Source organism: Corvus kubaryi, unplaced genomic scaffold (assembly GCF_017639235.1).
Source record: "Corvus kubaryi isolate FWS band 111438036 unplaced genomic scaffold, C.kubaryi_AGA036_p1.0 37385, whole genome shotgun sequence".
Lineage (NCBI taxonomy): Eukaryota > Metazoa > Chordata > Aves > Passeriformes > Corvidae > Corvus > Corvus kubaryi.
In genome coordinates, this window is record NW_024581127.1 from 6,964,018 (window position 1) to 6,988,371 (window position 24,354).

Genomic DNA, 24,354 nt, shown 5'->3' on the forward strand with positions numbered 1-24,354 from the left:
AGCAGAGACATATGTCCTTGACAAACATCAGGTGCCCAGTATGTCTTCAATAGAAGTGCTGTGGGAGAAGAATAGATTATATAATTAGTATCAGCATGAGGTAAACAGCTTCACAGTAGGACAGGGAAGGTGAAGGTTTCCCTCAGATTTGATTTCTTCTGTCAGTGCTTGATTACAGATTAAAAGTAATGAACTTGTCTTTCTAAACCCGAGATAAAACTGATTTGCATAATGCAAAGCTGAAGTAAGCATTTAAGCCTGATAACTGTACTGGTTTTTGACAAAGTAATTTTATTCTCTTAAGGTCAAATATTTCTCTAACTCCTACATCTGTATGGTAGATGTGATGGTCCAAAACCATGAGAAAGGCAGACTTTGTAATGAAAGGTAAAGTCTTTGGTTAAGTCTAACTTAGATCTTATAAAGACTTCTGAATATCCAGAAATCTTTATATGAGGTAAGTTTGGAAGGAAGGTTATTCCAATTATTCTAATCTTTTAAAAAGGAAATAGGTACTAAATTGTAGTTAAGTCTTTGATTTATTTTGGAAGATGCCAAATTCAAATAGGCTGCTTTTTCATATTGTAAAAGAGAAATAAGTAACGAATTATGTGGCACATACATGAAATGTATTGCTTTACATAGTAGAAATGTGTCTGAATCACTTAATGGTGTAACCAAAGCTTTAGTGTCTTTGAGACAGGGAAAGAATATTTGACTTTGGTTTTTATTTGAAGAAGCAAAAGCAATTAAAGGAATGGGAGCTCTTTTTAGACAAACAGAATTTCATTATGTTTTTATTTACTCCTTTGCATGTTTGGTTAGAGTTATGAGTCCTGTGAACCATCAAAAATTAGCTCAGTTTTTCATTCTGCAATACATTGTTAAGATGTTGAAAATTTAGCTTAATGAGTTACTACAATTGCTTAAAATAGTCCCTATCCATAGACCAGTGATTTGATTCTTCTTGAGAGAAATTCTTTAAAAGTATAGGTACTTCTTACCTGCTCTTCATACCATCCCTGTTGTTCTTCCTCTGATATCTACTGAGTTGAAGAATTAAATCTGCCTTACTTGCAGTAGGATATTCAGTACACTGCATGTCAACAGCATTCAGCAAGTGCGAATAGTTCCTAACCATTCATAAATTCAGCATAGCAATGTGGAATGTTGCAGTTTATGGCAGAGGTTTCTGGACTTTAGGATGCATGCCACTAGTCAGCAGAAAGTTATTTATGACTTTGCACAGAACTATGAGCTGTTGTGGTTACATAACAGTGGCAGCTGTCAAGAATATCTGAACGCTCTGTCTAGGAAGCAAGCTTTATGTAGCAGTATTTTATGATAGAATTCAACCAAATCACGGATGCATGCTTAGAAAAAGACAAGCTTCTTTTACAAATTACTTTCAGATTTTTATTTTGCAAGCAGTGGTAATTCAACTAGATGTACAACATGAGCTGCTTTAGGAAGGGAACTCACTTTCAATCTTACTTTTTTTTAAATAGGGAGTGGATAAGAAATACCTTTAAAGTATGTCTAGGTTTTAAGAGTTCCAGCTGATATTGGTACACAGTCTCATCTCCTGTCATGCTCAATTCATACTTCATGTGATACAGTGTAGAGCAGGGATTTATATAGCTTTCTAAAAACAAAACACAAAATCCAACCAAACAGGAAAAACAACAGAAGTGGTCAAGTAGATAGCGAAGGCAGAGATGGGGCAGATCAGAAGAAACCAAGCTGTGGTGGCACAAGTTGAAATAACCAAAAATATCTGATCTCTGTCTCCAGAGATCAGATTGCTGCTTAAGGAAGTAATTTCAAGATTTTTTCACCAAACATAAATGAAACGTGATGCTAATTGTGTGTCTAGATTTGGGCTGAATAAAGTTGTAGACAGTGGCAGCCTACTCCTTGTGTTGATTTACTTATCAAAAATGTCAGAAATTACAGAATGGATAAGATTGGAAGGGAAGTTTCTAGTCTGAAAATATATTTGGGGTTTCTTCTATATTTTTAGAAAATTAGTTGTGCAAAAAGACTGCAGAAATTATGCAGAAAGCTGTGTTTAAACATTTTGGAATGGAGATGTCCTGTTAAACCTTTAATGAGTGATGTTTTATCTGTTCATGAGACCTTGCCTCCTTTGATATACAGGGTGGACTGTGCACTTTGAATGTGGCTTTTCAGTATTTCAATTTCCTCCCCTCCCCAGCTCAGTCAGTGGCCTGAATGCTGTATTAAGACACTGATTTCTCTGAAATTTCTTTAGTATACACCTAGTACTAAAGCAGCAGGTGAATTTTCAGAGTACCTAGGGGGATGAAGGTTGTATGATACAGTTGAAATACAGGAAAGAAGAGTGGACTGGTTTTCACGTCAATTTATTTCAAATATCTAGGACTCCTAACATGATGTTCAAAACTGATTCAAAGTACATTCTGAAGAGACTTCAATTTAAGAAATTAATGCTGTTGGTTTTGAAAAAGTAGCATGTTGGTCCCAAGGTGAAAATCCAGAGAAAACTGAGTCAGTAATAAATTTGAATTTTTTTAAATTACTTGGAGCTGTCTAAACAGAAACTGACACACAATTCTATTCTGTGCTTCATTGCCTGATCATCCCTGATCCATGATGATCCCATAATGTTTCTGTGTGTACAGTTGAATTTTCCTTTATATGCTTTTCTGTCTTCAATGACAGGTAAAGTAGCAGTCCAGTATGTTCTTTCTACTGTTGAGCTCTAATGAGTTTTTACTCAATTATAAGCAAAGGTCTCTCTTCATTGTATAATGAGATGGGGAAAATAGCACAAGATGAGTATTTAACATTTGTACATCATAACAGTGTAATTTAGATTACATTTAGAACTTTTATTCTGGAATTCTATGACTTCTGAAAGGCTGACATAACTTTCAGTAAGTTTTAATTCTGATATAAATGATGCAGTGCTTTTCAATCTGCACAGTATTTTTTATTTTCAGTCAAGTCCATCTTTAGAATCTCCTTGCTAAATCAGGGGGCAGACAGGAAAACTAATGGAGAAGGCTAGTGTTCTGCCCAATGATCCATAATCTTTGATCATTGCACTCTACCTGTTTCATGTAGAAGCCATTCTTGTTAGACTTGAATACTTAGATATAATTTCAATTTATTTAATCTTAAATTTAGTTGCTGATTTCCACCTTTGTGCTTAATTATTTGATCACTTTTCCACTGGTTGAAGTGATAGAAGGAGCTGAAAAGCCATCTTTATTCCATGTTCATGACATGAAGGGAGAAATGTTTTATGCAGCATGTCTATAATTCAGGAGTTATTACATGTTCCTCAGTTGTGTCACTGTTGGATTTGAAGCTACTGAAGGCATTTCCTTATATGTGTTTTCAAAACCAAACCAAGACCAGATAGTTTATAATTCTGAAAGGAGCAATTAGGTTGATCTGAAGAGAATGGATGGTCTTTTGGGACTAATTTTTTTAATGGAGTCTTGTTTTAATTTTTTTTAATGTCCTTGAGTGAGTCCCAACTTAAATTGAGTTTATGCATTGGTGTTCAAGAATGAGAACAGAAAAACTTGGTCATGCACAAGATGTCATAGTCGAAGACTTGCCAAAGCAGAAGAAATCCCAGTGAATGGTAATTCTTTGGAGCAATGATGAAAACTTCTGTCCTTGGTCACTGAAGATAAATCAATGCCCCTTCCCACTTATTTTTCTTAGTGTTACTCAGATTTTTCAGGGGATTCTGATGTTTCTCTACTCATCAAAGCAAGCAGCAAGATTTTTTCAATGTTTGGGATGTGCTGTTCATTGTATACTGGCTTCTCATAAAACTCATGAGTCCTGAGGAAAGCAGTTTTCATATCTGTGTGATCATAATATTGACGCCAACTTTAGGAACACTGTGACAATTTAGAAAAAATTGAGGCCCTAATGCTGGATGCAGTTTCTTTCTTCTCCTTCTATTTATATTCATAAATATAATTATGCTTTGAAGAAAAAGGATTTTCAGCATTATATAAGAAGAAAAAGGTCTTGTTGACTAACTTCATATTGGTCACAATGTATTGAGAATGTTATCCTTTCTACAGATCTTAAACTATTAAAACCTGCAGTCAGCTGCTCTCTATTTTTCTAAAAGACCTGCCAGTCCTAAAAAGTGACTTGTGATTTGTCATGGTAGACATTAGAATCCACTGAGCAGCCAGTAGTGCCGGATCTACCTGTTAGGAAGTGAGACACATGAACAGGAAGGGACTTGCTGTTTCATTTAATTTGTCATTGTAAGATTCAAGTCATAACAGTTCAAACCATGCAAGTTCATACCAAAGCTCCTCTGTTTGCTTTTGGTAGGAAATTAGTTATTTTTCATACAATTAACTTATGTGTAGATTGCTGCACTTTTCTATATATTATATATATATAAATATATATAAAATTTGAAAATGCATATTCTTGCATGTATTGTCTGTGTGTGTATAAATCATCAGATATTTCTTCTATTTTAGGGGCACAACAAAAGCCCGGACATCAACCCCTCCTAGCGTGGCAAGAGCCATGAGCACGGGTGCTCTAACAAACAGAAGAAAAACTAGCAATTCAGACATTTACTTAAGGTAGCTTTCAACTTCATGGATTTTTGTCATCAATAGAGCCTTCATTAAAGGGGATTACGTACTACAAAAGAAGTTGGGGGATGTATTATTCTCTGCAGTTAATAGATGATCAATACTATTTGGCTTGTTTGAGATGCTCAATATATTTTGCATGTTTATCATCTGACAGCACACCTTTGTCATCAGCTGTCTCAGATGTGCACAGAAGACCCTTTTAGAAATGTCAAAAAACCACTTGGGAGCTGTTGAAAAAATAAGAAAATATTCTTTCAGTTGAAACTGAATTCTGCATGCTAAGAACACAAATTGTCTTGTCCTACCCTTTAAAAGAGTAGGATGAAAATTGTATTGCTGGTTTAACCTTTCTTTTTTTGACACGCTAAGTTTTAAGTTTTCAAACACTCCAGTTAATCTAAGTAGTCAGTGAAATATTTGATTCTGCTCCTAGAACTTTGGTGTTTTTTGTTTTCTTGCACGGAAGGTGGGTATCTGGAGATATTTATGGGAGCCTGGATAGCGTTGAATGTAAGATATACCACTGTAAATAGGAAGTGCAGGCATGAAAATGACAGTAACAATAACTATATTCATTGCAAGGATTAGACTAACTTTACATCAAGTTATACTGAACTGGCTTACAGAGAATGTTCTTCATCTGGGAACTTTCAGGTCTGACGGGAAAACTGGGTATGACAGTAGAGACTGCCCATCCTCAGTCAACGGAGGAAGTGCAAAAAGCAGTGAAGGAATTTCACCTGTGCAGTTATCCAAGTTCTGCCATGAATGTGGAACAAAGTATCCAGTGGAATGGGCGAAATTCTGCTGTGAGTGTGGAATTCGAAGAATGGTTGTGTGAACACATTCTTAAAAGGAGAAAGAAAACAAGAAATTGGAACATCTGCTAGGTACTGTTGCATGGAAAGCTTGAGCACTCCGTCCAGGTAGACTTCATGCTGCAAACATTGAAACACCATTTTGTAATTTTCTGAGTGCAATCTTCTGGTTACACAGTTATTTATAAACAAATATATATATTGTACATAAAAATAGCAGCTACCTAAAACTGTGCCATTCAAGGAAATACTCTTTACTCTTTGTTGAAAATATTTAAAAGTAAGGTAAAAATATGTTAAGTAACCTAGGTAGCAGAAGTGGTTCAATGTTTGGGGTTTTTTTTGTAAATCCTACTAGACAAAGGATTTTTTAAATCACTTATGTAGGGTAATACTCACCTAGAGGGAACTAGCCATGAACAACTTGGGCTTCAAAAGTTTCTCTGTGGAGGCATTTCCTGCATCTGTGACAGTAATTTAGATGCTGTTTTCTAAGTGAAAACACCATGAGCAACTCCTTATAAATTCCTGGATAAAAATGTAAAAAGTCTGGATCTTTAAACTCTTTAACATTAATATGCTAATTGGACTTTCCAGTTGCTTCCTAGGATTTTTTTAAAGAATCAAAGTGGAAAGACTACCTGAGAATTCTCTTTGCATGTAAGAAGAAAGGCAAGATTTTCTTTTTGTGGCTTTCCATGTTTTGTTTTTCAGTAAGAACATGTTCATATTTTTATCTATTTATAATGAAAAATATGGTATTCACTTTATTATGATTCATTTTGTTAAGTTCCTTTTGTTTTGAAATACTTGTCTTCCTCCTCCTGTGCTCCACCATGACTAGCATATCTAAAGGTGTTGTGCTTTGTCTTTGTCCTATTTTCAAAGGTCCTGCTCTTTTTTTTTTTGTCTCTTCCCTCATTTCCTGAAAGTCGAAGTCTATGCTTATACTACCTAAATGTTGAATTCTTATTTTGAAAACAGCCTTCTTGATATATCCAATACCAAAAAAAAAAATTAGTTCTATAAAAATGAATGCTATTAGAGCAGTAGGTCTTAATGTAAGTAGTGACTCTTTTTTTATTCTTACTCCTGTGAAAATAGCACAACTTACACATATGAATGCATAGGGGAGTAACTGTGCTTCACAGGTTTATGTGTCAATACCTGACGTGGTGGGGTTTTTTTTTTTTTGCAGTTTTGTGTACTCTTGATTTCAGAACAACAACCTCTTCAAGTTAGTAATAGACTTCACATTTATCCATTGGGAAGAAGGGAGAGACTTGAAGTTGTTGGTTTTTTTACTAAATACACAGGATACTAAAACCATTCACAAGCCAAATCACTTAACTTGTATCTTAATGTAGTAATTTATTTTGTGAAGTTTTGCTTTGAAGTACTTGCACCATCTTCATTATGCATGACAAAACAATCTGAAACAACTGTGCCTTCCCCACAGTAAATACATTTTTTGTCAGAAACTGGTACTTTCAGCTCACAAACACCATTAGTTTCAATTCATTTAATTTCTTTGTAAGTTATACAAAATATAATGTAGTGTTCCATTATAGTATTATGGTCATTGCTTGCATTCTCAAAAATTGTGATTATCAATGGGACAATTTTGGAAGAAAGCGTGATTGAAGAAAAGCATCTTCAAAGCAGATACCAGTCTAAGAGAATGAGAGATTTAAGAGACTTGATGTAGTCATGTTGCAGGCCACAAGCTACTGATGTTTTAAAATTAGTTCAATGCATGTCTTGCACTTTTTATACAATTTTTTTTTAATTATCCTTCATTCAGTGTGGTCTTATTGGTGTAAGCTGGCTACCGAGCATGATAGAATGGATGACTGGTTATGATAGAACTGACAAATCCTAGCCGATTTATTTTCTAGGTAGTTTAGATTCTAGGATCCATATTATGGCACATTCGTATCTGTACTTGGAAAAACTGGAATTCTGTGTTCTTTTCATAGATAAGCGTGCTTTGGAAAAATTGCCCTGGATTTGGGCCATGGAGGTCTGTAGACTGAACTATTGCGAGCTGAGAGTCCATCAGCAAAGATACCAGTCCAGAATAGGTTTGATTAGGTAGTGAATCTACTCTGACCTGATGAATTTTTAGTTGTTTCTGCTGGAAAATGCATTTTACCATTTATTAAAAATGCTTTCTACAAAGGGAATGTTTAGTATGGTACTAAATACCTTTCAGATTTTCCAGGATTATTGTAACTGTAGGAAAAAAAATATTGACTGTTTCTCCTTTGAACTGTAGGTGGCAGATTCCTAGTTTCAAATCAATCCTCATACAATTACTGTATTTTCTGCTTTGTGAGCTGTTCGTGAGACTCTTTGCTTTCAATGCAGAATATATTTAGTAAATTACTTGAGTAGCACATCATTTGCTTCATTTACACTTCTGTGATTTATCATGGGGATTAGATAGGGAATTAACCTGAACGGAAACAAAGGTTTTTAAAACCAATCTTTTAATTTGGCCTTACAAAGAAGGTCTGTGAAACATAATTGACTGTTGATAGTAACATTGGATAATGTGTATGTGTTGTAATCTACAGTAAATATAAGCAGACGTCGAAATTCTTCTTGACTGTGTAGTTTGTTGCTGTATGGTAAGACTTATGGGAGGCCCAATATGTTCTGTGTTATCTCAGCTGGTTTTCTTACTGAATGACATAGGTTTCTGAAGTCTGTGATGTTGCAGACCCTGACCTGTATTACTCAAGTTACCAGCACAGATCATTGTAATTCCATCTCAATGGATGTTTATACAAAAAAGTAGCTTGGTTTTCATAATGTCCCTGCAGAACTGAATGTGGGAAACAAATTTGTTATATTTAAAGAAAAAAAGTTTAGGGAGTTGGACTGAATTTTCAATCTTTAGTGTATTACATGTGTCAGGAAGTTCCCAGATTTAATTTATTGGTGATCAACATCCAGACCGTCTTGCCCTAGTCTTCCCCACACTTTATGCCTTGGTTTTCATGAGAGGAAAAAACATGGACTATGCACTGTCTGTTGATAGTGAAATTTAGTGATGCAATCGTTGTGATGATTCCTATACCAATGTCTAACCCTATGACAGAGTTTCTTTTACTGTCTGCCATTTTATCTTCCTAATGTTCTTACTAAGGTTCTTCCATTTATTAAAGAAAGGGGGGGGTGGGGGTGGGGAGGAAAGTCAAAGGTAAAATTTCATTTAAAGAAACAAGGAAGAGGCTGGTTTTGATGTTTGGCCTGAGGGAGTTTGCATTCCCATTCTACTTCTGTGATTCTGTCTTATACAAAGGACCTCTCTGTGCCAGGAAGTAGTGCAGGATCATTGGAACTATGCTGATAGAAGTGCAATGGAGTTATGAAAAATACTAGCTTCAACAGTAAAAACAGCATAGCATATAGCTTAATCTCTATATGATGTACCTTACAGAGGTTTATATTTATGCATGATGCCCACACCCTAGGTAGTTTCAGAAGTGGAATCTCTAAATATGCAGCAATTAAAATATGTGTTATATGGATAATTAATCTTATACACCACTTCAGGGAGGTGCTTCACCCCCATTTCAGGTTGTAACTATGAAACAAACATATAGGCAGAATTTTTCAAATTTGCCAAAGAGACTCGAAGAGCCCTTGAACTCCCTGGAGGGAGTGGGGAAGCTCCACCTGAGAGTTCCCTGGCCGGGAGGGCAGCAGGCAGGGGGAGCTCTCCATGGTGCTCTGGCGCTGAGCCTCTCCCGCGGTGCTGGGGCAGCAGCTGCTCCAGTGCAGCCACGCGTCCTGCGCCTTCACAGGAGGGGAGCTCCAAACTTTATTGTAACACCTAAACTGGTCTTTATCCAGCATGGAAGTTCTCTGTCATCTGAAAGCGACTAGCTCCTAATTCACCATCACAGCTGAGAGTTAGTGCCTGAAATGCAGGGAGCGTTTCCATGATGCCTGCTCACCGAGTCAGTGGAAGGAGGTATGACTGCAGTACTTTAAATGCTAATAAACAAGGTGTGTGCACACTGATGCAGACTATGTAATTAGTCTGCATATAAAATTAAATTGTATTGTCTATGTATTACAAAGGTCACAAGTGCTAGTTTCCATCACATAGACTTTGTATATCTGCAAAGAACAAACCTGTTATGAGTGTTTTTAATCTTGGCTGAAAAATTTGTGGTTAGTAAGAGCACTTTTTTCAATTTTGCTTCTATCCAGTTTGGCTAAGCTATGAATAGTTGTATGGGTTGTATGAGAAGGTAGAATTTTCATCTTTGGTAAAATTTGTTTTAGTGACTCTGGTGAAAATAGTTTTATTGCCTTTCAAGTACAGCTTACTCCAACTTGTGATTGTTTTGTTGCTGGTTGGTTTGGTTGGTGTTTTTCCAACTCGCTAAGTAAGGTTTGAGTGACCTAATTGTGTTGTTGGAAGAAGTGTTAGGTAAAAGACTCCATTAGCTGGATTCAGTAGTTACTTGGTTGATATTTTTGTTCCAGTATTCATAGTATAAGAGATTACTCTTGCATACTAGTTTGGTTTTTGTTTTGTTTCGGGTTTGGTTTTTTGGTGTTATGTCATTCCAGAATAATACACATTTCTGGAGGATCCTATTTAGTCCCATTCCACTTCATCTTGCCAGAAAACAGTTTCTTTGTATTTTCTCTTAATTAGTGATTGTTCTTTACAAAAATGATCAGTAGGGAAATTAAATTTCCCCAATTTGAACATTGGAGTCAGCAAATGAAATACTCAGTTTAATATAGTTGAATATTGAACCCACATTCTGAATAGAAGTGCATGTTTTACCATAGTTCTTTATTTCTGTTTGGCTTTCTGGCAGAACAATGAATGGATTTGGGTAGGATCTGTGAAGTGCTGAGCACACTGCAACTGTTACAAAACCTACTGTATATGATCTTTCTAGCTCTTGGTGTTCATCCTTCACATGACATTTAATATGTTTCTCTTCATAAGTTTATTTATTGATGTTCCATGTTTTTAAATGGCGTGTTCATTCATGTGTTGGAGGTGATTAATTCTTTCATCATTGCATTTATTATGTTTGCCTTGCCCCTCAGTATGTGGAATATTTGTTTGTGACCATCCAGTGGGGGTTTTTTTGCCAGAATTCCTGGGTTTGTTTGCATCTTATTTCATATATCATGTTTATTTTAAAGTGTCAGTTCTGTTTTAATTAATAAATGTAAATCACCACCTAATGCTAATTTGCCACTTGTTAACAATAAAGCAAATATGTCAATAAAACTTCTTGTGATGTGCAAATTTTTGTAGTCAAATGTGAAATTATCTTAAATAACATAGCATACAGGTAGGTAATATAATTTCAACCTTAAGAATATTGTGATGTCTGATCTCAGGTACACAAAAAATAGGGTTTTTAAATTGAGTGAGATGAGATTTGGATTCCTAAGTCACCTTGAAAAACATACCAGATATTTAAATCAGTGTGATCTGCTTATATAAACTTAACTCTGTGTCTCCTCTATTTCTCCAGTTATACTGTGAATTTAGTTTATGTAGAGCTCATCACTGTGATATCTGTAGTATTTCTTTTTCTTAATAATAAAACTATAAGCGATAGTAAACTTAAGCTTGATCTGGATTTGTTCTCCTTCATGACATTTGAACACTATTTTGTTGATTAAATTATTAAGAAAAAAAAAGCAGAAGTTTGTATTTTTCTTCAGAAGTTCACATATGTGAGCAGAAGTTACAATAAGGGTTTGGATTGCTAAATATGGATGAATAGAAATCAATTCCTCTTTTCATTCCTTTTTTTAGGGGAAACTTCCTTCTACTGACCTCTTGAGTTTACTTTGAGAGATAGGGATTTGAAGGGTAGACTGTTCAGTGGAAAAGGAATTGACAGGATGGATGCAGCCAGAAAGTTGTGGTCAGTGTCTCTGTGTCCAGGTGGAGGCTGGTAACGAGTGCTGTCCCTCAGGACTCTTGTTTTGGGACTGGTGCTCTTTTAATATCTTCATCTATGACACAGTGAGACCAAGTGCACCCTGAGCAAGCTTGCAGATGACATAAACCTGAGCAGTGCAGTTGATACACCAGAAGGACTGGATGCCATCCAAAGGGACTGGACTACCATGTCTTCTCAAGTATGATGGATAGTGACTTAGACACTTCCTCTGCCAGTTCCCTCAGAACCCACAGGTGTATCGCATCAGGTCCTATGGACTTGTTCCTTAGATGGTCTCAAACTTGAACTTCTTGCAACAGCAAGAGGTTGTGTTGTGTTTGTGCTAAAATTCTTTTAATTTAAATACCTACTTTTTTGTCCTTGACACCTTCCCAAAAAATTCCATGTACTTCTAAATCGTGGTTTTGACCTATTCATATTATTTCTTTTCTATGGCCAAATAAATACATAAATGCATAAGTGAAAGTGGCAGGGAGGTTGGCATGATGGTGGTAATACCATGCATGGTTTTCATCCCTTTGCCAATTCCTGAAAAGCACTTTAGTGCCACATTTGTAAGCTCAGGACACAAGAGGAAGTTCTCAAATGCAAGGAACAAACCAAAGAGCACCAGTCACTGCATTTAGCAGTTAGTGTTCGCATGTAAGCAGTGACTCAAGAAATTTGGCAACAAGAATCGGGCAGGATATTTAATAAGAAGTAGTCAGAAAAAATCCACTATTTCATAATCACTATGTAAATTTCTGCTCTGGATCAACCCTTGGTCTTTCCCCAGGGTAGTCCTGGAATTGCTTTATTTCTCTCAAGACTTACGTTGTGAACTGCGGCTTAATTTAAACTGACTGACCTTTGAATTTTGTAGCAGCTAATAATGCATCTGTGTATTTTTGCTTTAATTCACATTGCCCTTTCCTTGCCAAGTGGTTATTAGGAAGTAAGTGTTGGCTTTTAACTGTTCCTGAATTTCCAAAAAATATCAGAACACCTTTTTTTCAGTCTCACAGACCAACTGAATCTGCAGTCTCCTGGGTCACATTTCAGAAGAAGGGTTTGTAACTGTGATTGCATTCTCTTATCTGCAGTATAATCCTGGGAAATGTTTCCTTTCCCTGTTCCATAAAAGATTTATGGGTTGGGGTTGGTTTCAGTTTTTTAAAGTGTTAGGAGTTAAAGTTGCAATCTCTTACATGAAGAGCTAAAGAGCATATGTGAAAATCACAATCACAGTTCTACAAAGTTACCAATCCTGCCTCATTGTCACCATAAATAGATAGGGGATTGGAGAAGATGTATTCCAGGAAAGCATGGCATGCTTGCTTTGCTCTTAACCTCTTCCCTCACAGTTTCAGTACAGCCGTCTTGTTCCAGTCAAATACATAAGGCTAGTGCTGTTTACGGTCAACTGAGCAAACAGTTCTTTGAAGCACATCCTACTGCTTTTTCAGGTGATTGTTCTGAGCACCGAAATTTGTACAGAGTAGTTTTACAGAAAAATTCTTTAAGCACAGATAAAACAATTTATATTAGTTTACTTTCAACCAGGAAACAACAGGCTGGCTTAACTAAAGCTTTCCTGAAGTATTTAGTCCAAGGTAGATGGCTGGTATGGAAATGTTTACCTAAACTGGGCAGGTTACAAGCAGCTAGGAAATAGGTATTTTAAAACAGGAAGTCCCCAGCTTTGCTTCAAATGACTGACTATCTCTGAAAAAAAAAAATAAAAAGGGAGTAATGGCAGTCAAAAAGTGAACAGCCCAATTCCATAGAAGACAAATATTTTATTACCAAAAGAGTTATATCAAAGTAAGAAACTGCAAAAGAGTTATAAACAACTATAAAAATACTTATATTTATTCAAAATTAAATATGAGTACTTTATTAGTTAAATGCCAATATATTATTCTCTGACAATATTCACACATTTTAAGTCATGTTTGTCTAACATCTTAAAACATGTTATATAAAATAATTGTATATGAGAAATCATAGTCCAAAGCTGAGGAATTCTAGCTCCTCCTGCAGCTACCTGTGGGTTGACCAAATGTATGAGGATAGTGCTGTTTCCAGTCAACTGAACAAATTTACATTCAGGCATGTCCTTTTTCTTCTTCCACGGGCCTCACTGTCTTGCCTCTGCTTCAGCCAGCAGAAGCATGCTGCATGTCTTAAAAGTCAGTACCCTTCCTAAGTTTTTTAAAAAGCTAAATTTCTCCCTGTTTTTCCAAACCCAAATCAGTTTGCAGACCCATCAGACCCATACCAAAAACATTTGTGTCAGGAGAACATACTCAAGATAAGCTGCTGCTTTGGTAAATTGTTACTTTTGGTCCTTGATACCTTTTTCATAGCTATAAAGAAACCAGCTACTTTTTTATACTGTTTTCTTCACCTGCAGCTTCCAAGATGTTTTTATAAATTGCAGTAGACATGTAAGTGGTTGCTTTCATATGACAGTATTATAAAGTTACTTGAGAAGTCAGAAAATTCAAAGTAGTTTCCAGAGCCCAAAGGTTGGACACAGATTTCTGCAGAGTTCTTTGTTTCAAATGCTGGTCTCTATTTCCACTTCTTGGAGTTCAGCAGCTTGGTTCAGCCATTTCTGTTATCTCCAGGAACAAGGCAGTGGCCTTCCATCAGAATTCTGGCATAAAGTGTTCATATAAGCGAGCAAGTTTACTTGAAGAATGCATATAAAATGCAAAGATACCAAGTAATGCCACTTTGAAAGAAAAGAGCAGGATTCACCTGGAATCACCTGGAAATTATTTTTTCAAATTTATTCCAGCAGGATCGAAGGCTAGATATATTTTCTTTCAGTTCACAAACTTCTTGGTTACATTTCTTTTTGGACTGTTTACCTGTCTCTGTATCTTCTGTATTAAATACACGCGGGCAAACCTGAAACAGAATAGATTGTATTGTTATCTGAGAACTGCTTATTCTATTCCTATAGCCATCTTTCAAAGCAAACCAGTTGCATTACATCTGAATACTGGAGAGACCCTGCCCACGGGACTGTGAGAACGTGGCTTTAACACACAGCAAATAAGGACACTTGAAACCCAGTGTGTCCAACTGAGAACATATACATCCTCTATCATAGTTTAAAATTTATCCTCTGTTGTCTGAAGGACTGAGAAAATAAAGCCAATTAAACTGTGAGCCAAACTTTGACTGTATGTGTTGAGACTAGTGGAAAAAGACAGACCAGTTCCAGGGGCTGGTGCTGTGCCCTAGTGTTCAGGATCTCAGCCAGACAAAACTATTGTGGTTCTTGTTCATATTCAATGACTGCTCATAATTCTTTGCTAAATTACTTTTATTGATCTTTAAATAAAAACAGGAATCCATGAGGTTAGGCAGGAGTTGCAAGGATGATGCTGACTTCTATAACTTGACTGGGATGCCTTTTAATGTAACGCAAATATTGGATTCACCAGAGGTGACAAAGCAAAATATAGACACACCAATATTACTTTGAAGATCTGGTCCCAGATTATAAGTCTCTCCACTTCAAGGAGAAAAAGAATGAGTTAAATGAAGCCTTCAATGCATCTGTTTAAGCATTATATTCTTTGGTGCCTATGTGGAGACTTTTTGATGTTGTTTAATATTTTTGTGTTCCAATAGGTAACACTGAGCCACACTTAACACTCTTCCTTTGCTACAGTAGTCTGTAGATCACTGTGCTACATTTGAGTGGCACATCAAAAAGAATATTCTGCCAATGACTAAAAATCCAAATATTATCATACTTAATTGTTCTTGTTGAATTTGAGATACTGTGGTTAAAATAAAGACCAGAGAAATTACAGAAAAGAGAGAAACTCACCCTAACTGTTGAAACAAATCAAATTAAACATTGCTCTTAGGGTTAGTGAAAAGTAACAGCTACGATTTTATACTCTGGAGAAGTTTAAACGCCTTCTTTGCACAAGTCTGGTCTTTGTCTCTCACGAGAATTAACTCAGATATTTCACCAGATAAGAAATCTTCACCATAGACTTACAGATGATTGTCTTAGTCTTTGTACTGGGCTTAATGTCTACTACAAGACAAATGCTATACAGAGCAAAATTCCTCTGGCATGGAGGAGCATGTGCACAATAGTTTTATCTTTCAGATAGTCTGTGTTGAAGGCCTCTAGAAAATAAGTCAAATAGTTAAACTGTAGAACGAGTACAACTCACCTTTTCTTTTTTAGGTCTTTCACATTTGCACTGTAGAACCTGTAATGTCCCACACGAGACAAATGCTGCTTTCCATCTAAAGGCTTTGCTGATTCTCGTCTTATTAAAGAATCTGAGCATGTTGCATGCCATGCTCTGTAGTGATTCTATTTCCTGTCAAGAGAGCAAGGAAAATACGTCTTGAGAAGTTTGTGCACCATTAATTCTTTGCAATGTTGGTTTGTCTTTAAAAGAACCCCAGACCCTCCATCTATTACTATTGGTTTCTCTTGCTTTCACAGTGCAAATCTTTTTCAATAAAACACATAACTAATCTAACTTACCTGCCATCTCTTCAAGATATTTAAAGCAGCAATTTTTAGTGGTAATAATATTAGCATAAGGATGTTAGGGAGAAATCACAGCCGTAATGAAATCAATTGGTGCAGTTAGGAAAACAAATTATTTTTGCAGCCAGTCCTTTTATCAAGTTATTATAAAATCTTTAGCAACAGCTGACAATTGTGCTTTCTGGCATTTGGGATCTGCCCAAACTACTATTTGAAAGCTTTCAGATCTGAAGTGAAAAGCTTAGCTAATACAATTTTCTATAGAGAAATAAAAACAGAGGTTGAGAAATTTTCATGTTTACTTCTATTGCAAAAAATAAAGTGTTGTGCCTGTTTTGCATTAAAAATATAGAAGAATCTTCTATATTATTTTCTTCTTCTAAGAAAAAAACACCCACATTTCTTGGATATGGAATTGCTTAATATTTAAATGTTTAAAATATCAATTTACTTAACACATCATATGATTCCAGATTCAACAAACAAACCATCCTGAACATTGTGATTTGACTTTCAAAAGTAAATACTACTATATCACACTATTTTATTCAGGGACTGGACTGTACAAAGAACTTATTTGAGTTTGTATTCTCTAAATTCTGAAAAGTTAAATTTTACCTCAGTATCATTGCAGAAAAACTCTTTGATATTTTCTTTTTTTTTATTCTTGCAGCACCTGTCACGATTCTCTGCAGACATATTTACCTGTAAAATATCATACATGTTTAGACATAGAAGTACTGTGCCAGTGCTTGGTCACACTCACAATGAAAAGCTCTTTCCTGATATCCAGAGGGAGCCTCCTGTGTGTGAGTGTGCCCACTGCTCCTGTCCTGTCACTGGGCACTGTTGGTAAGAGCCTGGCTCTGTACCCTTTGCCCCCTCACTTCAGATATTTCTACACATTGATGAAATCCCTCTGAGTCTTCTCCAGGCTGAACAGTCCCAGCTCTTTCAGCCTTTCCTCATTAGAGAGATGCTCCAGTCCCTTCAGCATCTTCATGGCCCCTTGCTGGAGTCTCTCCAGTAGCTCCATATTCCTCTCATATTGGGGAGCCCAGAACTGGACACAAATCTGTTCAATTTAAATCTTCATATTCTACTGAATTGCTTTGTTCTTTGGAAATTTTGGAGCATAGAGCAATGTTTAAATCTTACATTTGAACTGTAACATTGAATACACTGAATACAGTGTTTGTCAATGTTAGTCTCCATAAATACGTCTCAGCTCTAAACAGATGGTAGCACTCACTTGGCATATGTAATAACATATGATGGCCTAAGCATCATCACATGGTGTTTTGTCTGATCGTAGTATTTTATCAATAGTTTATGCTCTCTTGTTGTTTTTTCTTCCACTTTCACACCTGTGATCAAGATGACAATGGAAGCCAACTCAACAGAACCTTTGTCATCTTCTTCAGCCTGTATCCAGATAATCCAGTTAAGCCAAAGGGCTTTAAAAAAGTTAGCTCACTACAGTATTGTTTTAGATCTCTTCACTTAGGCATGTGCATGAACACATTAGACAGTTAATTCTTAAAGTTTTTATGCAGAAATTGCCTGTGTTTCAGAAGTTCATTCAAGATAAATAGAACTTTGTCCAGAAAGGGTTTTCAAAACCAGAGTTTGAGGAATCAAATACTCACTGACAAAGAAAAAAAAAAATACAAAACAACAAAACCAAATTTAAAAACCCAACCACCAATATCTGGATGCTAATGCACATCTTTTCTTTCACCAGAACAGAATGAAATGTTGCTGCAGTCACACAGCACCAAAATTTATAATTATATATACATATATTCACCCTAGAAACTGTATATCTGTTGCTTCCTTTGCTTACTGCTACGGGATTTCCCCATCATCACTAGTTTTCTCAGATCACCTTTAGTATTATGTACAGTAACCGTGTCTGAAGGCAGTTTATTGGCTGTGACTAAACCAACCTAAGGGAAATCCTGACCTCAGAAAAGGCATTAGTGAAAATTAAATTACTTTACAGAGATCTAGTATATAACTCACTAGCCTGCTCTGTAGCAAACCCATAGCTGATCCAACCATCAGGCTGAGGGACTGAAAGCTATTGACTCTGCAATTGCAGGAAAGTGCCTAGTGGGCAGTTTCTATCACTCACACAGAATCCATAATATTTGTTGTTAACTTATAGTGACAATACACTGATTTTACATAGAAGACAAATTTCTCTTAAATGGGGAAAAGTAAAGACAAAAAAATGAAGAAACTTGCACAGGAGTTGCTTGTGTATGTCTTCTAGGAAGTAAAAGCTTCAGAGCTCAGTACATTCCCATTAGTTTTCAGAAACATTAATTCATGAAGGTTTTATTTATTTATGTATTTATTTTGATAACTCTTCTAGTTTTCATACAGTCTTCTAAAAAAACCTCTATGTCTTAAAAAATCTCTATAATACTTATTGCAACTAAAAAAAGAAAAAAATACTTCCAAAATATATCTGGAATAATGGCATTCCTCCATTCCAATCCTTGATGGCAACCTGGGGCACCGACTGCATCAAGCTCTATGCTACAACAAGATGGTGGCAAGGCATTGCCCCATCCACGCTGGGACAGTCCCCCAGCCTCCCTGACCCTGCATCTTGAGCAGGGCTGGGGTGCGCCTCGTGGCTCTCCACCACAGGAAGGCAGCAGGATCTGCGTACCGGAGGGTGTTATTCCTTCGTATCATTCTCTCTTATAGGTCAGCTATCTTCTAACTGCTCACCAAGAGGGTTTATTTTTGTTCTCTAGGGAATACTTTTCTTTGTCAGAAATAAGACAGCAAACTAAAGGGAATACTTATCTATTCTAATATGGCCATTAATATTCTCCCCAAATGTGATGCCTCATTCAGGATAAAGTAATTTATCTGCAGAGAAGTACATTTCTCTCATAATCTCAACAAACATAACGTGATCGAAATGTTAAAAGATCTTTCCCTGACCCTAAAGGTATTTTGTTTCCAGATGAGGGTTGATGTGTCTTGGTACAGAAAGGTTGAAAACCACTGCCATAATGCTTCATACGTGTGAAGAAATGCAATGACTCCTGATTTTGCCCTTGGAAAAGCACTGTATATTATTTGTATTTAATGCAAATAGATCTTGATTTAAGACTGCAACAGAATGGTGAATTCTCATTTAGTGACAACCTGTCAGAAAATCTCATTTTTGTGGGAATGCCTCTACTAATACAACTGTGGTAAGTGTTCTCCCATGGTAGTGTTCTTGACAGATGATTTTAATTGCTAGTAATTCATGAGGAAGAGTTGGAAGGTAAATTTTGGGCATGGATTAGTAAACTTATGAAACTTATTTGCAAAGCTGCAATAAATGTGGCTGATAAAGCCATAATGGAGGAGATTTACACGAGAATGTCAAGTTCTTCTGCCATCTAGAAAAGATAATTTTTGTTGGCTAAACAAGGTATGTTAATAGGTACAAAGAAACCTATTAAGATACAAAGAAACTTTTACTGTCATATGAATTTTGTGCCTCTGTGCATTTGTATTCAATGGACAACATAAAACTTCACTCAAGAAGTCTCTAATTAGTAGAACAAATTACAGGTTGTGTAATGCTCTCTTCTCTTGATAAAAATATACTAACAGAAATAGTCATGAAACTACTTTAGAAAATAGTACTTTTTAATGAAATACATGATTTATGGCCTGTGGTGCACATGAGAGGTATGCTTGGAAAACTGTTTGGGGGGTTAGTTCTGCCTCGAGCAAAGACAGATCCATCCGTGGTGTTGTCTTTGCTCAGGGACCAGGTTGCATCTGGTGGGTGATGCAAAAGGATGGAGAGACCCGATGCTTACCTCAAGGGGACCTTGTTTTAGGGTGAACTACCCATGGCTCTGTACTTGTATCAGTATCAGCATGTATATATGTATGTAATTTGGGTGATGCATATATTTATATGGTTAAAAGGGTTAAGTTTCATGTAACATGTTAGTATGGGAAAAATTCGGAGTGGATAATGTTGGGGTTTTAGGAGCTCTCCTGGTTTGTTTTTTTTTTTTTTTCCTGTTAAAAGAATTTTCCCATACGTAGGGGGACAAATGGCTCGGTAGTTAAGAAAAACAAAAGAGCTGGCTACTCCTTTGTCTACACCTGGGTGTGTGGGCAGTTGGTCTCCAGCATTTGGACAGAGAGGGAAGCTGCTTTCTTCGGCTGCTTTTCCTCCTGCTGGAGAAGCCCCGGGATCCCAAAGCCCTCCTTCCCCACCCCACTGGGAGCTGGGATGTGGCCGCCCTGCCCTGCCGCTGCTTCGAGCCTTCGACCTGCCTGCCCAGACCTCCGGGGGGTTCCCCATTTGGATACACCTCATCTGCCACCCGGGATTTGTGCTCGTCCCTGCTGTTCCAGCCTGCTGTTCCCGAGGGTCCAGCCGGACACAGGGATCGGCTGCCCAGGGGTTTGTGAAGCCTTTGTCCCATCCCTTCCCGGGATCCCAGGGCACCGGTGCCGCGTGCTCCCCGAGCTCGCTCCGGAGCGCCCCCTGCAGCCGCGGGGGAACCATCGCACCTGCCCTGCTCACCGGGAGCCGCCAGCGCCCCTGCCGGCTGCGAGCGGAACTGCACCCGAGGGGAAAGGGCCCGAAAGCCGAGAAGGCTGGGACTGGGTTTGTGATTGTTTGCTGTTACTGCCATAGTTATTGCTGTTTGTTTGACTGGTTATACACATATATAATAGTAAAGAACTGTTATTCCTATTTTCCACATCATTGCCTAAAAGCCCCTTGATTTCAAAATTATAATAACTCGGAGGGAAGGGGGTTGCATCTGCCATTCCAAGGGAGGCTTCTGCCTTCCTTAGCAGACACCTGTCTTTCAAACCAAGACATGGCCAAATGGTACATGATGCACAGGCACAAAAAACTGTATCATAGTATTTGTACATGCCAATAGGCAGTACCTACAGATTTCAGAGATTTTAAAGAGACTGAATTGCTCCACCCCCTCAAATAAAACCACCATTCCATCATAACGTGAGATTTTACATTGGTCTTTTATCATGTTTTAACATTAGAGCTTTTATTATTAATTGTTAGCATCTAAAAATAATCAACATTTTTTTGGAAGCCCAAGAGTTATTACCTACCAGCTCATTGATGTCGTGACTTAGTATATTCTCGTACTTCACACGGATTTCAGTTGTTTTATTTCCCATTGCACAACTAGATGAATTCACTGGAGACAGAACAAGGAGCAGTGGCAGAACTGGTAAGGTAGATCTGAAAAAGGCTGGATTACAAGAAGAACAGTTAGGCACATATTAATGTCACAGTGTGTGTGCTGTATTAACAAATACATTCTGTAATCTGTGAAAGAGTTTAAAAGGGATCTTTGTACAACCAAATGACTTGTGCCTTGCTTGAGGGAAGGATTCAGTTCCAGATTAAGACACTCTTTGAGTGTCTAAACTCCCTCACACCCAAAGATGATTTAGCCAGCGTGGATAAGAGCCTACAACTATTGAGCTGGCCAGATACTTGGTGACTGCTTGGGCTGAATTCATCTCCAGGCTTCACTGCAAGCATTGACTTTTATTGGACCATAACCACATCGGACATATGTAGAGGAGTGTTTTAATCATGTATGTTTAGATATTCAAGTGTCTTAATCGGCAGACGAATCTCACCTTGATTGTCGATTGTCCTTTTTTCCTTTGATAACTTCTACAAATCCCCATGAACACAGCTTTACAACAAAGGTGTATTTAAGCACATTTTCAGGCTGACCAAATGTACAAATCCATGCTACTGGCTGTAAAATGAGATAAAGCAGCAACACAACCTTCTCTGCCACTACCCCTCACTTTGTTTCTCCCTTTAATGGACCATCTTGCTTTGCTCAGACCCCTGGTGTTCTGTCCTTGTATGACATCCAGGAAAATATGAGTTCTGTGAGGATGGGCAGAGAGAAAAGACCGAAACATCGAAAAAGCCTGAAGGGACTGATAGGAGGCTGCAGGTGATTCACCTGGCACTGGGAATGAGGGAGACTAAGCACGTAATAATACATTCTTAGGAAGCTCATAATTGGACTCTGGCCTATTGTTAGTCTGGCTAGGATGATGCTTAAATGGAAGGTTTTGAAAAAAACCCCAAAGCTAGAAATTTATGTTGCAGGACTAGCAAAGACCCCAGCAGGATTCTGGAGGAGTATGCACTGTTTCTACCCATCTCCACTACTGAGTAAGAACAACAACTGCATACAGAGTAGCTGTGGGATAGCAGCCAGGAAAGGAAGAAGGGATGTCCTGGCCCCAGCTGCTACTTTCCTTGCTCTCTGGTGAGGGTGGGCTGTTGGGTACAGCCAGTTCAACACTCAAGAGACAGGCGCCTCTGGACTTGGGCATCACTAGTAAATCACAGCCTCAGAGAGAAATTTTGAGCAATTAAGAAGAAAGCAATAAAATTTGACCATAACTTTTACTGACCCACCCACTTCTGTGATGCAAAAACTGTGGTCACACCACATGCTCACTGCCATTAAAAGAAGCACAGTCCATTTACAGCCCATTCCAGCCAAATCCCACCACACACAGCAGAATGAATCTTCAAAGAAGAATGCATACTTTTCCTGACTAGTGGATCTTAAATGGGTCCTACATGCAATAAATTTAAAAACTCTGTAAGGTGACTCTATTATGATCTTCAAGTTCCCAGTGGACACATCTGACTTCCACAGAGCATTATCTTTGTAAATCCCTACACTAACAATATCTCTGTTGAATGATTTATCAGTTTGAAGGACTAAGATTTAATATTTTAAAAGACGTTTACAAAAAACATTCAAGAACTCAATTATAGGGCAACATTTTTCCCAATCTCTCATTGCACCTGTCGATTCCAGTGCGAAAGATAAACTGTGATGCTTGTTTGCAAATAGGGTGATACAAACAACTTGGATATGCTGCTTCACAAACATGCTTCAAGGGACAAAAACAGCAATCCTCTAAATTAAAGCAACCTTACTGACTCCATCACTTTAAACTTGGTTGTCTGGCAACAAGTGGGGATAAGAGGTGAAACACGCAAAGCCACTTTTATTTTGTCATTTTTACTTTCTCTGTCCCATACAGATTGCAAATCTTTTTTAAATGAGGAAATTACAGAGTAAAAGCAGGTCACGAGTTGCACAGTCAGGAAGTCCCTTGAGCCACTGCAGGATGGTGATCAAATCTTTCTAGACATTCCTAAATAAGTCCTCTAGAAAAAACATTAGACAAGTGTCATAAAAAATTCTAGGAGATGTAGACTGAAAATTGAAAGGGATTTTCTTAAAGTTAGGTAACTTCCAAAGAATGGGAGTCTATGGCACTCCATATGACCAGCAATTCAAAAGAAGGAGAGCGTGTATTACTGGTAATAGCACATCTTTCCAGTGAACTCCCAGAAACTCCTAAGTCATATCTGGAAAGCCCCAAAAATTCTCCTAGAAAAGACAGGAAGAGCTAGTATTCCAGTATTTCCAAATACTTTAAAAAAACCTCTTGGCTTTTTAATGTTAAAATCCCCTCCTGTGCGTACAGCCCGAGGCGCGTCCTCGGCCGCACCCAGCGGGATCCTTGCAGCAGCCCCGGTGCCCCACAACCCACCCCAATCTCGGCGGGCGGCTCCCTCTGTCCCCGGCCCCGCTCCGCAGCCCGCAGTTCCCGCGGGGAGCGGGTCATTGCCAGTTCTTCTCCCTCTGCCCCGCTGGACCCGTGCGGAGGGGCGGGAGGGCGAGCGCTCCTGCCCGGAGGCGAGGCACCCCCGGCACTGCGCGGCACCAGCTCCGGGCGCACCCGCGGGAAGGCAGGTGCCCACGGGAGGCAGATGCCCGCGGGAAGGCAGATGCCCACGGGAGGCAGATGCCCGCGGGAAGGCAGGTGCCGGCGGTGGGCGCAGCGCGGACCGGCGCGGAGCAATGCTTCCCGCAGCTCCCCCGCCCCGCTCTGTCCCGCTGCCTCTGCCACTCCCGAGCTGCCCTTCCCGGCAGCAGGCGTGATGGGAACCGGTCTCTTTTACTTTCATTCCACGGGGGAAAGGGAAAAGAAAAGCAAAACTGGGAATTTCCCCGGCCGTCACCAGGGGTTTAAAAGGCACCGGGCAGCCCCGCGCCGGCAGAGCAGGCGAGACGGCGGGGCCGACGGCTGGGAGCCAGCGGACCAGGTGAGGAGCCAGCGCGGCGGAGCCCAGTGCAGCCCGGGGGCAGGCGAAGCGGGGCGCCTTCTGCAGAGCGGTGCGGTGCGGGGCGCGCTCCTTACCATGGAACATGGTCCGTGGGGAGGCTGTCGGGGAGCTGCGCCGACGGGTCCGCGGTCATGGTGGCGGCGCCGCCTCGCCCATGACGCCCGGCCGCCGCGGCCCCTCTCGGCCCCTGCGCGGCGCTCCGCGGGCTGCGGGC

General features: G+C 38.7%; 2 protein-coding genes across 3 annotated transcripts in view; one reads left to right on the forward strand and one right to left on the reverse strand.

Annotated features, from left to right (window-relative positions):
• Positions 1-10,745, forward strand: part of ZC2HC1A (zinc finger C2HC-type containing 1A) — a 36,000-nt gene extending 25,255 nt beyond the window's left edge. For both annotated transcript variants that reach the window (XM_042035853.1, XM_042035851.1), the window contains 2 exons: positions 4,512-4,619; positions 5,289-10,745. In XM_042035853.1, coding sequence (XP_041891787.1) covers positions 4,512-4,619; positions 5,289-5,475 — 295 coding nt within the window. In that variant the 3' untranslated portion in view covers positions 5,476-10,745. The remainder of the gene's footprint in view (positions 1-4,511; positions 4,620-5,288) is intronic.
• Positions 10,746-13,178: 2,433 nt separating this feature from the next.
• Positions 13,179-24,308, reverse strand: IL7 (interleukin 7). The gene is made up of 5 exons (XM_042035854.1): positions 24,215-24,308; positions 21,062-21,204; positions 16,553-16,639; positions 15,606-15,758; positions 13,179-14,313 (listed from the first exon to the last, which is right to left on the reverse strand). The coding sequence occupies exons 1-5, from the start codon at positions 24,222-24,224 to the stop codon at positions 14,167-14,169; spliced, it is 540 nt and encodes a 179-aa protein (XP_041891788.1). The 5' UTR covers positions 24,225-24,308; the 3' UTR covers positions 13,179-14,166.
• Between the last annotated feature and the right edge of the window lie 46 nt (positions 24,309-24,354).

Coding starts and splice junctions, on each gene's coding strand:
- IL7 (XM_042035854.1), bottom strand. Junction 16,640..21,061: donor GTCACGACATCAATGAGCTG/GTAGGTAATAAC, acceptor GATATTTTACAG/GTAAATATGTCTGCAGAGAA. Junction 14,314..15,605: donor AAAGACCTAAAAAAGAAAAG/GTGAGTTGTACT, acceptor ATTCTGTTTCAG/GTTTGCCCGCGTGTATTTAA.